Source organism: Coturnix japonica, chromosome 2, assembly GCF_054131305.1.
Source record: "Coturnix japonica strain WE chromosome 2, WE-NBRP24, whole genome shotgun sequence".
Taxonomy (NCBI): Eukaryota; Metazoa; Chordata; class Aves; order Galliformes; family Phasianidae; genus Coturnix; species Coturnix japonica.
Window position 1 is genome coordinate 122,581,499 of NC_140664.1, and position 15,635 is coordinate 122,597,133.

The 15,635-nt window shown below is 36.3% G+C and overlaps 1 protein-coding gene across 3 annotated transcripts in view; it reads left to right on the forward strand.

Moving 5' to 3' along the window:
• The window catches only part of PLXDC2 (plexin domain containing 2), a 225,650-nt gene that overhangs the window by 133,193 nt on the left and 76,822 nt on the right, over nucleotides 1-15,635 (forward strand). For all 3 annotated transcript variants that reach the window (XM_032443073.2, XM_085538689.1, XM_085538690.1), the window contains one exon: nucleotides 2,830-2,899. In XM_032443073.2, the coding sequence (XP_032298964.2) occupies nucleotides 2,830-2,899 (70 nt within the window). The remainder of the gene's footprint in view (nucleotides 1-2,829; nucleotides 2,900-15,635) is intronic.

Consider the following 15,635-nt stretch of genomic DNA (forward strand, 5'->3'; position numbering starts at 1 on the left):
GTTTACTTTTTGCATCTTTTGGGGCTGCTTTTTTCTTTGTTTGTCTGCTTGTTCCAAGAATTAGCGGTGTTTAACAGTTTCCAAGCTGAGAAAAAGTCAAATTAAATTCCACTTTTCACTCAGTTTATATGTTATCTCCCTGATGCCAGCCAGGTGACTGTCTCAGGGGAATGTAAGTGACAGCAAGAAGAAATACTGTGGTTTTTAACTCTGAATACAAAAAGGCAGAATAGGGTAGCATTTGTCTGACAAGGGCCCAAATTTCTTCGTGGTCTAAGAGACTAGAATAAGCAAGGGCTAATACAAAAGCAGAGGGCTTAGGCAGTTATATTTCTTTGGAGTAGGTTTAATAAAACACTGTATCAGCTATTTTCTTAAGACAGTTTGTTTTTAATGGGGTTGAGTGAACAGAAAAGGTAAACCAAACCTGGTAATGGAGAGAATGGAAACATGCAAAAATAATTAAGCTTGTTAAAAAATACCAGTATAAGTTTATGTATATATTTATATAAATTATATATATATATATATATATACATATGCACTTATTAAACTTTATATATATACATAAACACACACACACACATAATAATTATTGATCCTGAGGCCTAAATATTAGTGAAATTCCATTTAGAAATTTTAACCTGTTTTAATAGTTAGTGAAGATAACTCCCTCCATGCTCTCTTTCTAAGCACTTTTGTTTCAAGTTGGTTTGTGAGATTTCTTGTTTCAGAATGTTAATTCCAAGGAGGATATTTTGTTCAATTATTTTTCAAGAGGCTTAAAATGAAATAATGCTTGGACTGGATTGATGTGGAGCATAGTAGATCGGAGCCTGGCAGCTCAGACTCCTGAGCATGAGGACTTTGATTTACTCTCCCTATAGCAAGTAGCTGTTAAATATTAAACTTTAAAATGTTCCTCAAATCTTCTTAGTTCTTTAATACACTATTACACTGTTTAATTGCCTATACTAAGTGCCTATTATGCTGTTAGAATTTAGGGCATTACTTTTTGATTGAAGTCAATGGGAGATCTATATCTGATTTGAGTGGGCATAGGATCAAGTCTTTATCACAAACATTATCGTTAAACTATTATCTTTATTACAACAATTTAAAGGACAGTGAAAGACAACTGTGCCCCCTTAAAAGCATTTTAATGTTTATTGTGTTATTCAGAAAGTTAATGCTAATAAAAGAAAAGGATAGAGAGAAGTTGTGATCATTTTTAACCGCATTCATGGAAATTATGTGAGGTAAAGCGAGGACATAATCTGAGTGGAACACATACATGAACATAGCATACAACTTTCCAGCTATGAAAAATTCAAAATGTGACTTAATTTAATTTTTTATAAGTTTTCTTTTGCGTATACCATTGTGATTAAATGTTTGGTTACGTACACATATTTACATACTCTCAAAAGATGTCATTAAAACTTACTCATTCCAATTAACGCAATGCAAATGAATTCTGTATTCTTATTATAAAAGAAAACACTATCTTGTCAAAATACTATCTTCCTCTTAAGTGGAAAGAAAATCTGTTTTAAAGTTACTGTAAATCTTCAGCTGTTAATTTCTTATTAAGTAATTCTGTAAATGTTTCAGGGAGATGTAAATATAATCCTTCCTGAGATCATAAATCTCAATTATTATTTGAAAAAAGAAAAACAATGAAAACAACCCAAGATAGCAATTATTTTATTTTATTTGTTTTGTTTTTTCAATTTTAATAAATTATCAATTATTTTCCTTTCTTAAGTGGAGACATCAAAGCTTAGGGATGAAGGACAATCAATAACACTTCTTCTCAACACTTTTTTCTGTAGTAGCTCCTTTTAAATGCCGAATAATACAGAGCTACAGGCCACTATGCATGTGGAATCTTTCTATGGGATATAATATTTAAGCCATGAAAAGACCTTACTGGAATTTCAGCAGTTCTTTCTGCCAGGACTACTGATATGCTCAGAGCTGAGGCAGGTAGAACACCAAGTGATAATTGAGTAGTCACAGTAGTTAACAAGCTTTGGGAGAGCAGTGGAATAGATGAGAAAGGAGAAAGCAGAGAGGGAAAATAAGTGTGAATTTGAATGGTACTTTATGAAGACCGTAGGTGAGGAGAAATCTGCTCTCCAGATCTTTAAATTACAGTTCACTGCTGTGATGTCAGCTGATATAGGATAGATTGACAGAGGAATTAAGTCTGTTCACTCTCCACTCCCCACCCCCTTCTTTTTTCTTTTTAAAATTTGCAGTAAGTTTGCTAGTACTGTTGTTGCTTTCTTTCTTTGTAAATAATTTAAGGTCTTTGTTAGTAAGCAGAAGGTCTGGGAAGTGGTGTCATTTGAGTTTGCCGAAGAAACTGTTTTCCAGTTTTCATCAGATAAGCAACCAGGTAGCAGCAGGGGGTCAGGGAGAACATCTGAATCTGAAGAGGCATGTGGCTCAGGAGTAAACCACTTGCTGGCAAAGGTGTCATGCATATTGTAAAACTTATATAGTGATGGCTCTTCTTAGCAAGGAGGTTTAAAAACCTTTTTTAAATTAACAAATCTTTCTTAATTGCATTCTTATTAAGTAGTTATAATGTCTGTTTGATATGTGTTTAATTTTCTAAAGTCTTCAGTTTTGAATGTTCACTGCTTTCAGTTTTTTAAGTGCCAGAATTGTTCCTAGTTAGCTACTGGCAATTGCAAATTTAGAATAATGAGGCTTCACTAAAAAATAAAAAGCAATGATTGAAACAGACATTTTAGTTGGAGTATTCTTCATTTTGTTTTCTGCACAATATCGATTTTTATTTTCTGGTGTTCCTTTCAGAGAGTGAATCTGTCCTTTGATTTTCCATTCTATGGCCATTTTCTACGTGAAATTACTGTGGCAACTGGGGGTAAGTGGCTTTCTAACCATTTACTTTGAGTAATTTGAGAAGTTTCTTGCAGCTATTTAAAATCCTTTTTTTCTCCCACATATGTCAAGGGAAACTACAGCACTTATTTCTTGTTTTCCAGAAGAAAATAGCAAAATATCAGTATAAGGATAACCTCATACTGCTCAAGTTTAACTGTTATAAAACCATCTCAGTAGAAGACTTTGTAGTATTAATGGTTTTCTATTTAAGTGTTCCAGTTGTGTATGTATGTCTGGAGCATTTGCACTTGTAGAGATTGTGCTGGAGCCAAGACAAGGAAGGAAAACCTAGAGTGTTTTGTCTGCATGAGGACAGAGGATTTTCTATCTGATAATGAGAAGTGCTGACGGAAGTATGTAGCTTGTCCTTTGTCAAACAAGCTAATTGTTGAGTGTTGTTGGGGTGCTGTATAGTGTCTACAGCAGTATCACAATAGGTAAGAGGTATGATGCAGCCCAACCTCCTAGTCCTGTACCTCTGTACACCAATGATGTTTCATGGTTGGGGTCCTGTCTTCCGCCACCACTGGCTGCTGTTTGTGCAGATCTCCTGTTGTATAATAGCCACCAACACCCTTCTGACACTGTTCCCCTCCTGCTCATGTTCCTTGAAGGAGTGTGGAGATGGAAGTTGAGATCAGAGAAAAAATAAATAACATGAAAGAAAACAAGTATTTAGAGGAGTAAGGGTCAGAAGGTAGTTAAAAAAAAAAAAGAGAGGGATAGGGAAATATTGTAGAGAATTGCAGCCTCCTCTCATCTCTAACATGTCCAGCAGATTCACGATTCTAGCTGGTCAAGCTCTGCTGAGAGGTACAACAGGACGAGAAAAAAATGTAGAAATCCCTGTCACCAGAGCTAATCCTGCCTTATCCCTTGCTAAGGTTTCTCCTTCTTATGTTTGAGTAGGAAAGGTACATCTAAAAATTTTGGGGGTGCAGCAACCAGAGCTTCAACAAGAGAAGGAGGAGTGCAGGTTGCTGACTGATGCTCTGTGTTGAGATCTCCATTTTTGCTACTAATGTAGAAGAATAGAAGAAGTGAACGGAGTTGGAGGAAAAAGTCCAATATTAAGTGGTCGATTTGCAGCAAAAATTAAAATAAACAAACAAACAAACGCACAAAAAAAACTTGGGGGCTGCCTAATTACCATTCTATTTTTCTTATGTTTTGGTACGGAATCACTGACACCAAGTTCCATATCCTGTTTTTAGAGGAGCTGTTTCATGTGATCTGAAAGAATGAAGTGGATGGATGCAGCACAGATAAAGCAGCAGCAGTAGGAACAGTGTTCATCCTGTAAATGTCCCCTAATTCTTACTGCTGTATTTGATTCATGGAAGCATTTAAAGTTCACTCTTCTTCAAGTAGTTATTCTATTCTCAAGCTTAACTTTTAATAGAACTCCTGAATCTTTACCACTTGTGTCATTAAAATGCTGCATTCATCAGGCTCTTCCAACTGCTCCCAGAGAACTGGGAGGAGAATGAAGCTCCCAAACAGAAACATGTAATAGTAATTTGTGAGGAAAAAGTTTTTTCTTTTAGTGTAAAGCATTTCAAAATAAATAAATAAATACTTGCAGGCATATGAGATTAACTGAAGTTCGCAAGACTCTTTTCTGTTGCTATTAAAGTTAATGGAATTCTGAATGATAGTTCTGTTTTTTGCTTTTCTCTGCTTCTCCTAAGTGTGATAGTACTGCAGTGAACTGATTATGGATTATTATCATGCTAAATGGGACTTTAACATCAGCCCCTTTACTAAAGGCTGTTGAAATTAGCAGAGATACTTCTCCACATTTGTCGCTCATGTTTCTCACACTCAAAATTAAGCATGAAAAAGTGAGAACTAATTGGTGATCACTTTAAAATTATTGTCTTGATAAAGCTCAGTGTCTGTAAGCCATCCTGTCAGTTCACAACAGGATGCAGTCAAGCTCAAGCAACTTTAAGAATTTAAAGAGACTTTGGGGAGAAGAAGGATCTACTTCAGTCAAAACTCTATGATAAATATTCTACTTTTGTTCTGCTTGATTTTTTTTTTTTTTGTTACAATAAGTTACTTGTGATGCAGCAGGTCATATCACAGAGTCACCGAATAGCTGAGGTGGGAAGGGATCTCTGGGTCTATCTGCTCCAACCCATGCTCAGGCAAACACCCAGAGCAGGTTGCTCAGGCACATATTGAGGTGACTTTGCAAGATCTTCAAGGAGACTCCACAATCTCCCTGGGCAACCTAGGCTCAGGCACCCTCACATTACAGAAGTATTTCCTGATGTTTAGAGACAGCACCTCCTGTGTTCCAGTTTGTGCCCATTGCCTCTTGCCTTGGCACAGGGCACCACTGAAAAGAGCATGGCTCCATCCTCTTTGCACCCTCCCTTCAGCTATTTATATGCGTTGATTAGATCCCTGAGACTCCCCCAGTCCAGTTTTATTCACTCTTCCTGATAGAAAATGTGCTCCCTTGATCATCTTGGTGGTGTTATGTAAGTCACTTTTGAGTATTTGGTATTATGTAAGGCACTTGTCTCCCTTGTACAGGGATGCCCAGAAGTGAAGACAGTACCCTGGGACAGCCTCCCCATTAGCCTTCACAAAGGTGAAAGCATGTTGCTGACTCACATTCAGCTTAACGTCCACCAGGTCCCCCAGGTGTTTTTCTGCAGAGCCATTTTCCAGGCGGGTGGCCACAAACAATTGCTGGTGCCTGGAGTTGTTCCTGTCTAGGTATAGGACCGTGCATTTCTCCTTGTTGAACTTCACAGCATTTTTGTTTCCCCCATCTCTCCAGCTTGCTGTACCTTGATAGTAAATGGTAAAGATAGGATGCAAGTGTTTTTTATACTATATATTCTACTATTTCTTAGTAGCTAAGATTTTCACAGTGGCATTTCTATTATTAGAGTTTTGGAAGACCTTCAGAGGTTATTATGGAATAAAAAGAGTGACAAAGCTAGCATGTACAGGATTCCCACATGACAGATGTACAGTTCTTGGAGAACAGGATGGGATTAATTATGTTAATAATAACACTTCAAACTGTTTATACCTCCAGCCATGAATTAAATAACCTTGTTAAGAGGAAAATTGAGGACAATGGCACATTAAATCCCTGACACAATATAAGTGGTTTCTTCAGTTCTTCATGTAGGTTGCATAGTTTCCAAGTTCCTTAAGATGACTTTGAAATTGTTGAGGTATATACTCAACTTTTTTACTGTTTAATGAATAGGTACTGAGAACAGGAATTAAAAATAATTAATTTGAGTGCTTCACTCACTGTTGTCCTCAGCATATCTTTAGCAGGGCTATTTAATTCATAACTAGAAGTTAAGAGAATTGGTAGTATTGTTCTAAATGTAGTTAGTGACTTCTGGTTCCTTGGTAGGTGAGCATCTCCCCAGGCTTTCATAGACTGTTTTTAAAGCATCCTCTTGTTCTCTTGTGATTTTCATTTGTAATAATGGAAATGCAATAGTGGATTTGTCATTAAACAGAAAGTCGTGTGTAATTATGTAAGAATCAGAGTTTTTTCTCCTAAGTAGCTATCAGCTTGTTCTGTTGTGATGGGCTTTTTTTGTTTGTTTGTTATTTTGACATTTCCAAAGCTGTTTTAGCTTAATTTTCTCTGTCTTTAGTGAGCTTTTCTAGACTGATCCATACAATTCTGTCATGACTTGAAGTTTCTGATGCTTAAATTGTTTGCTTTGATCCATCTGCCACATTTTATTCCCAAACAAAATGAGCTTTGCAAAATAGAAGTCAGTGGAAGTATTAACATGCTGATTATTACCGTTTGCATGGATGAATGGTTCTCTAGCAAATTCATTTTGGTTAATTATGATATTGTTATCAAAATGAATTGAAAGAAATTGTTAGTCCTTGAACATGAGTTCATAAAATTTTAAGTGTAATTTCTTTCAGCAAACTAAAAATGGAAATTATATCTGTGAGCTAAATCCTGAAGTCTTGAGTTAAATTTTCCACTCAACCTTAACTTGTCCACTAACTGCTAATTACTAATTTCCAAGTTAAAAGGGCAGCGAAACATTAAAACTTTGTTTGCTCTAGTATATGAATGTATAGATTCCAACAGGATGAGAGGCTTTTAATGGTCAGAGGGCAGAATAAGTGAGAGGTTCACTGTAGGAGTTACAGCAGTGTATTAAGGAGCCAGGAACCCCATGAACTGAATGAGATGAAATAAACTTATTAAGCATGTACTATCAGGAGGTAAACATTAACAGAAATACAGTTGATTACTATTTGGTGAAGATAAGCAAAAGGGTTAAGTGACACGGTTATTGCCTTGTGAAAGTTTGGCTGATTGATGATGAGTTGATCACAGATAGTTGTGGAAGGGACACTTAAAGTGCATAGACTGCCATGAGCTAAGTCATAGCCTGCAGACAAATTTACAAGTCAAATGAATAATCATATACAAAGAAAACAAGTAATCTAGCTGTATTGACATCTTCTACATCCATGTTTATCAACCTAACTCATGTATAGCCAAGAGGGACATAATCAATATAGTCAATATTCTATGAATACTGAAGGCAAGGAGGTTGGTCAAGTTACATCCTGTGTCCAATTCTCTCTGGTTTGTTTACTCTCTCTCATACATGTATGTATCTATGTATGTATGTGTCTGTATAAAAGGGCCACTCTGAAATTAATGCCTCCTATTTATTGTATTGCCCTCCATACCATCAGGGACAGGTGCTGGTAGTATGGCAATAGTGACTGAACCTTCCTGACAATTTTCCATTACATTTTGTTGCCATATGATGGATGGCAGCAGGGGAACATTGTGACAAAACGGCATCTGACCTTGGAGTACATTTGAAGCAAAAGTGTGGAATTGAATTCCTCCAAGTAGAAAAAAATTGCACCCATTGACACCTGTTGATACTTCTGAAAACCAAACACTGGATATGAGCATAGTGGGACAGTAGTTGGTACGTTTCAACTGCAACAACAGTGACCATGGGGCACCTCCACTGATGCAAATATTTATGAATGTAGCGTACGGTCTCTTGTTCAAGGTTGGCAAAAATTTACAGCTAACATTAGTGGCTACTTTGAAAAGTATTGTTATTGAGCTCTTAGTATCTGTTGTAGTTTCCATGGAAATAGGAGGCAGTACTTTCAGAGCAACTTATGTGTGTATATGTATGTGATGCTACAAAGACAGCCTGAGGTGAGGAGCTCAGATGTCGATGTCTACATTTTGAATGTATTAAGCTGTATTAATTAACCATTGAGTCATTTCACCAGATAGCATGAAGACAGCTTCGAAACTGTCCACAAATCAGGAAAAAAAATATGAATCACAAGCAATTCAAAGTTATTGCAGAGAAAAATATTATTCAAAAGTGTTCTACATAGGCAGGCATTTTATGTAGGAATTGGAATAAGCAAGTTCTTTTAGAAAGCTTGCCAAGTGCTAAAACAAAGATAGATAAAAAGGCATATTGTAGGCAATTGAAATAGCCCTGAAAATATTTCAGATGTTTGATATGGCCAGGGATTCAAAATACAGTATGTATTAAGCAACCATAACTAAGAATGATGGGGGACTGATGCAGAGTTACAGCAGCAGGAGCAAAAAAACAAGTGCAATAGGTTTTGAAGTAGGGTAGGGTTGGGCCTTTTTTAAGCCAACCATGTTTTTCCTCACTTCTGTAGCATAATGCTCAGAGATCTGGAAACTGGACAGCTTGTCAGACACTTCCAGAGCATCCAAGAGATCCGAAGCCTCTTTGCATTTCAGCAAAGCAGTCAGCTGTTTCAGACTGAGATTTTTGAGACAACAACTCCTAGTCATCTTGTAGGGAGTTCCCCTGAGAATGAGGATTCATTCTCATGTAGCCCTGATGAATCTGGAGCAAGTAGTTAAATTTGTAAAGACTGCGTTGACAAAAATTGCCAATAAAATAGCAACAACAATACTAATGTTTGATAAATGAGCCTTTGATGGAGGATCATCCTTAATCAGTAGGCCTTGATGTCATTTGAAATAAGCATTAATGCTACCATTAATAATGGTACTATATATTAATAATATAGGACTATTGGACAAAATGAAATTACAATACTAAATCTCACTGTGATCAAATAAATGTTAGCTATTTTCTAAAACTGAAATCAAGAATTCTTTGTATGGTCATGCCTAAGGTCAGATTATGTTTTAAGAAATATTTGTATTTATTACAGAAGGGGATCTTTGTGTATTTAAGATGGCGCTGGTCAGCCTTTCATCAAAACTGAAGACGTTTTACCCACTACTGACCCAAAGTGACCTCACAGGCACTGAAAATATTGAAATCCGTTTTCCCTTGAAAACTTCTGTTATCAGAGCTTGCATCACTGAGCCATTGCAGAGCACCTGAGCACAGTCTCTCAACAACTCACCAGCTGGAACAGCAGATTCACAGTCATCTTTTATTCTCATGAGAAAGACTCATGTTTATTCCAGTATCAGACTGTTCAGAAGTGTGTGTATGATTTGTAACAACAGAGGGAAAAATTTGAGTTAACTAGCTAGTTAGCTGCTTAAATGTGTAATTTTTATACGTTATGAAGATTCTTTTGGACATGGAGTGTGTAAACAGGGTAATGGTATTCATGTTTAACTGTTCTTTTCCTAGACACCCCAAGAGGAATGCTATAAAAAATAATTGCCAAACTGCAGAGAATTCTAATGTAATTTTGTCATGTTTTGCAATACTTTATTTTTAGTGAGTAAGAAAATGGAAAAAGGATATCTATGCTGCAGGAAGAGGAACAAAGGCTGAGGTTGTACTGCCTGAGCTCCATCTTTTTTTTTTTTCTTCTTGTCCCCCAGAGCAATAGCTCTGAGCAGGAGGGAAATCTGTCTTCCTGGGTGGTGTGCTAGAAGATGTAGAGTATCACTGTACTGAGTGGAGCATGTTATTAAAGCCTGGCAGAAATTTCTGTTTGTTCTGCTGCTCTGAACTCTTCAACTAAGGAGCCTCCAGGAAATGTGTTCATCCTTAATGAAGAGCAATTTGATAACAAAATTCAACCTGTGGGTGACAGCTGTTAAATGGCAAGGATGATATAAAGCTGGGTGTGTATCACTGTGTTTCTAGCCAAAAATCACTGACTCTGACTACCACGTGTCTGTTGTAGGAGATCATACTTCATCACCAGCAGGCAGCTTGCTCTGAAGGGCTGTGGAAAGTTGCCTGTTGACTGGCAGAGATCCAGTCAGACAATTGCACTTTTTACCTCCTTACATCCTGTCTTTTTCTGAAGTATTGTATTATGATGCAAGTGTCAATATTTTTTTCCTTCCTGTACAGCTTCCCTGGTGTTTTTCACTCCTGTTACTAAGTGTCTCTTTTGGAACTACCTTTCCCCTTTCTGTAAGGGCTACCCTTCTATCAATCAGCTTCACCTAGAAACTCTGCTTTGTCTTGCTTTCCATCAACAAACTCTTAAAACTATTTCCTGCCCTTATGCTTTCTCTGTACAAATTAGAACAGAAGCACTGGGGGCAAAGATAATGATAAGCTTTGGGGGAGAAAAAAAATCCATGTGCTTTGACATCACTCTGACCTTGACAAAGGCATTTGGACTGTGAATTTTATTGGAAGTAGTTATACAGAAGTGGTATCAAGACTTAAAATGACTACATTTATATTTGCCTATGAGGCTCTGTTTCATAGAATGACAGATAATTAACCAACATATTTGTCCACATGGATACTTAAATAATTTTTCTGATCAGATAATAATAACTTGAATGGCTTAATGTTAGGGTAAACAGCCTATCGGATAGCCAGCTGAACAGTAGGGAATTGTTAGAGATACACAGTTTCTAAGATAAAATTCTACAATAAAGAGTGGGTTTATAGTAGCTGTATCTTATGTTATCTTATTAGTAGCATTGCAAAGATTCAATAATATTGTGTTTTTACACTATAGTAAAAAATCTTAATGCGTGACAAGTCTTTATTCCTGCATCTCCTTCAAAATATAGTGTTTATTTGGTTTGTTGTATGAGTTTAAAAAGTATACTTCATTTATGCTGCAGATCCAGCAGACTCTGTAAAATCTATTATGCATATCCAGGCTCATAAAGTTTTATATGGTTTTATTTTGTGTTTTCTACCCTTATAGTTCTTTTATCCTATTCTTAATGTATATGATGGAACCCCAGTGGAAAAGTAATTTACAAAAACAAAAAAAAAAAAATATTTCCAAACCAAAATGAACCAATCAAAATGTCATGAGAACAGTGGATGAGATATTTGATTTCTAATTAGAGGAGGAAATTTCTTTTAAAGAATGGAAAATCACAGAACTGTAGGGGTTAGAAGAAATCTCTAGTCCAGTCTCCCCTGCTAAAACAGGTTCCCTGCAGTCCCTACCGTAACCTAGAGTATGTTATACAGGAAAATACCCAGGCAGATTTTGAATATCTCGAGAGAAAGAAACTCCACAACCTTTCTGAGCAGCCTGTTCCAATTCTCTGTCACTCTCAAAGTACAGATTTTTTTATTTCTCATGCTCAGATGGAGCTTCCAGTGTTTCATTTTTTATCCTTTGCCCCTTGTGAAGTTGCTAGGCACCATCAAAACAAGCCTTTTCTTACTGGCCTTGAGCATCTCCAGTGTTGGGGCATCAACAACCTATGTAAGCAATCAATTTCAGAGCCTCACCACCCTCTGAGTAAAAAAATCTGTTCCTAGCATCTAATCTAAATATTCCCTCTTTTAGTTTAAAACTCATCCTGTCAATATCATATAGTGTAAGCTCCTCTCAAGCACTGGAGTAAGTGATATCTTGTTGTGGAAGTCTTGGACCTTTATTAAATGTGCTTGGTTTGTAAAACTAAGTATCATAAAATATTACTTCTAAATGTCTACTTAATAAAGTCAAATGAAATAATTATATATATGCTGGCAGTTTGTCTCAAACTTTTAAAATATTTTTTTCAAATGAGATCTTTCAAAGCACAGATGAGTTAGAGACCAGTTGGGCTGGGAAATGTGTTGAATGTGCAGTTCATAATCAGTATAACTTATTTCATATAAGGGCTACTCTAAATTGCAGTATTTATTAAGAGGTGGAGCATTATTATTTTGAATTCTATCCTGTTACCATCTGTACCTATCCTTTTCCAAAAAGTTAATCTGCAGCTTTGACTAAAGCTTGGTTCTTGGTTGTCTTAAATAGGATTCATTTTGAGAAAGCTTAGTTCCTAATAACAGCAATTACATGCAAAGACCTGTCACATGCTTTTCAGTGTGTTGGTCCCATGTGCATTAGAGTGAAGGCTCTTTACTTTTGTCTCAGAAAAATGTGTTGTAGGCCTCCATACAGGCTTCTGTAAATGGAAGATTAAGACTTGAAATTAAGAGTGTGAAATCATATGTTATGTGATGCTATTGCTGACAGGTACCATAGGGCCGTATAACAGTGCTGATAGCTTACAAGAGGGCTTTCTCTCCTTTGTCTATCTGTACCTGCAATAAATTTATGTTCTTAATCCTAACATGATGACGACATTTCTATTTTTCCTTATGTTTATGGTGAATTGTATGGACTCCTGCAGTGACTGGTTTGTCTGAGTCATGAAACCATTTGGTTTCACTCCTCATTCAGACAATCTTTTATTTTAGTTCTTTTATTTAATTAATAATAAGTTCTTTTATTTAATTAATAAGTTCTTTTATTTAATTAATAAGAGGAAAGAATTACGAAATTAAATCCTTGAAACAAAGCCCTTGTTTCCAACTTAGAATTTCTTGGAAGACAAGTTTATTTTTTACCTCTTTTTTTTTGTTGTTGTTGTTACAAGCTTACTAATTCATTGGGCCATTGGCAGTATGACCAAAGCAATTGTAGCAGAAGCATTGAGGTTCTGTTTGCTGTGCAGTAAATCAGCTTGTTGTTGTCTTAAATAAAAGTGTGAAAGCTTAGGGAGGCTTAATTAAAATCAGTGAAGGATTTAAAAATGAATAGTCACTGCTGGAGAAATATAATTAGCAAAACAAATTGTGTCCTAAAATGGTTCCAGTGCAGCCCATAGGGACCCAGTGCCAATCCTTGCTGAGGAGAAGGCAGAAATATTCTGCGGAAGCCATAAGAAGACATCAACAAGGAAGACTGAAACCATCCTACTGGTAGCATGGCCCCACATAAAGAGGCTGTTTTGTCACTTAGTTTTACATGTTACCAGTAGCCTTATTAAACACTAAATGTAATTTCTCTTCCTTGTTATTAAGCGTCTGCTTTGTATCCAAAGTTACTGATTACCCATAATTTCCATTTCCTATCTGTGTTTCTGAGACTGCTAGAGAGCATGAAAAGAACATGAATCAAACCATGCAAGCCTTTTTATGTTTATTACTTCACATAAAGTATTCTAATTTCCCTATTTGGGATCTGTTAATGTCAGAGGAAATGTCTACACCTATAATTTCACTAGGATCAGGTAGTATTGAGAATACAGATTCTTCTAATATCTTGATGTTACTGCTTTGTGGATGTTATGACTGTCTTCCCTTTTGGCTCCTGAAGAAATTTAAGAAAAGCCAATTGCTACTCTACATTTAAAATAGCGTATGCAACTACTGTCTGAGTCACATTATGAAAAATTACTTGTCCTTTGATAGTCTCTTCATTATAACAGAATCTCTTTCTTGGCAACAACCTTGTGTCGAGCCAGTCCTTGCTAAATTCATTACCATTGCAAATTGTCAGATTGATATCAGCCTGTTGTCTGAAACAAGGGGCTTTGAAATAGGTTACCATGGATCTTTGTCAGTTTTGACCTGGGACCTAAATTGGGATCTAAATTTCTTCCCTCACTTCTACTTCTCCTTACAGTTTTTGTGCTGACTCCATTCACATCCTTTCCTCCTATCGGTCATTTGACTGAGTGACATGCCCAATCTTCAAGCTTCCTCCTGTGTACGCTTGCTCCAGAGATGTTTCCAGATATAAGCTAAGATCTACGATCAGCTAATAGATTAATTCTGTGCTAGAGTGTTGATTTCATGATGAAACTGTCATGAACATTTGAAGGGTTAGAAAGTGGAATATTGTTCTTTTTTTAGAATGCTGACCTCAAAACTAAGCCATTGTTTTCATGTGTTTTGTTTCCACTTGCTTCAAACAGCTTCTTTGTTTTTTTGAGCATTAACGGGACTATACAAACAGAGCTTTTATTTCAGGTCTGCTACCACTAAGCCCATCTTATAGTAATGATTCCACATATGACTTCTTTTTGGTTGTGATGTGTAAATAGATTCCTGGTTCAGTCTCCTAAAGCTGCTTGTGATCATGCTTTTCTTGCATGTCTCTAGGAAATAAAATATTCAGAATCACTAAAAGTTCCTGCTCTGACTCACTGACAAGTCCTAATCTTAGGTATTAAAAAGTATGGAGCGAATAACCAAAGGTGAAGGCCCAACAGTGCATCTCCTTCAAGAATTAGCAGATTCAGAGTTTTCTTGTGTTTTCCACTGACAGCACAGGCATAACTAAGTAGAAAGGAACTGCTGTGAATTTCCTGTTAGAAGTGTTTTAACCTGAGCCATTGCTATACTACAAAATTTGTTCCAGCTGACATAGCCTATAAGTCTATTAACCAACCTGAAAAAAGAAAACCAGATCTTGTAAAACCAAATCATGACCTTTGATGCCTAAGGGGCCAGTTACCTTGAAAAGTACTTTTGTAGCTATTTCCTAAAGTAGAAATGGTTGTTTTTAATTTCAGGCTCCTAAAAGTGGTAGTCTGGCACAGGCCTTCACATCTGAGAGTAGTCTGAGTCTGAAGGCTGTTGAAGAACACTTGAATGCAGGTTGTTCTAAGAGTCAGAGGACTTTATTGGTTTTCTCAAAATGACTCTGCATTATCCTATTGTTTCATCAAAAAAGTAAATTCTTATTAATATAAGAGGTTATTAACAGGATTGAATAAGAAGTTATTAACAGGATTGAGCTAGCTTTGTAATTGTTATAGCATAAGCTGAATGGCAGTAGACGTGGGATTTCATATATCAATGGGAAGACGCAGTGAAGCCAAATAAAGCAAAGTGTTATCAAGGTGTTATTTAGCAATGGCTTAATAGTGCAATAAAGGCAAATTTCTGTAAGCCTTTTTTTTTTTTTTTTTTTTTTTTTTTTTTTTTACTGCAGTTCATGTTCTGTTTTCATTCCTTACTTTATGTGGGGGAGACATGAAAAGAATAATATAGTCTCGGGAGTATTCAATATTTCAATATTATTCTTAAATTCCACCTCTTTCAGCCCTATGCATTAAGATACAGAATTTACTTCTTTGGAGTAGTTTTCTGTGCTTTGTGATTAAAAGACATCATACGTATACTTTTTATTTTCAGATTTCTACCTCCTAATTTTTACCTGCCTCACAAAATGAATTGCAACCACTATTTTAAGGTCAAAATTATGTTTTTAAACCATGAGTCACATTTCATTTACAAGAGGTGTTCTGTAATCTGCTAGACCTGGAGACTTTAGGGCCTCCTTAGCATACACAGCAATTGTGTGAAATGTACACCTGCTTCTTTTTCCAAATAGCACATTCCTCCCTGCTGCTACAGCTTCATTTCCTTCATGTTAGCAGCTCTGAGCTGAAAATTGTTAAAAGTGTCAGACTGCAGTTATGTCAGCATTATGTGACTCTCCCCCATCAAGAATATCTACAC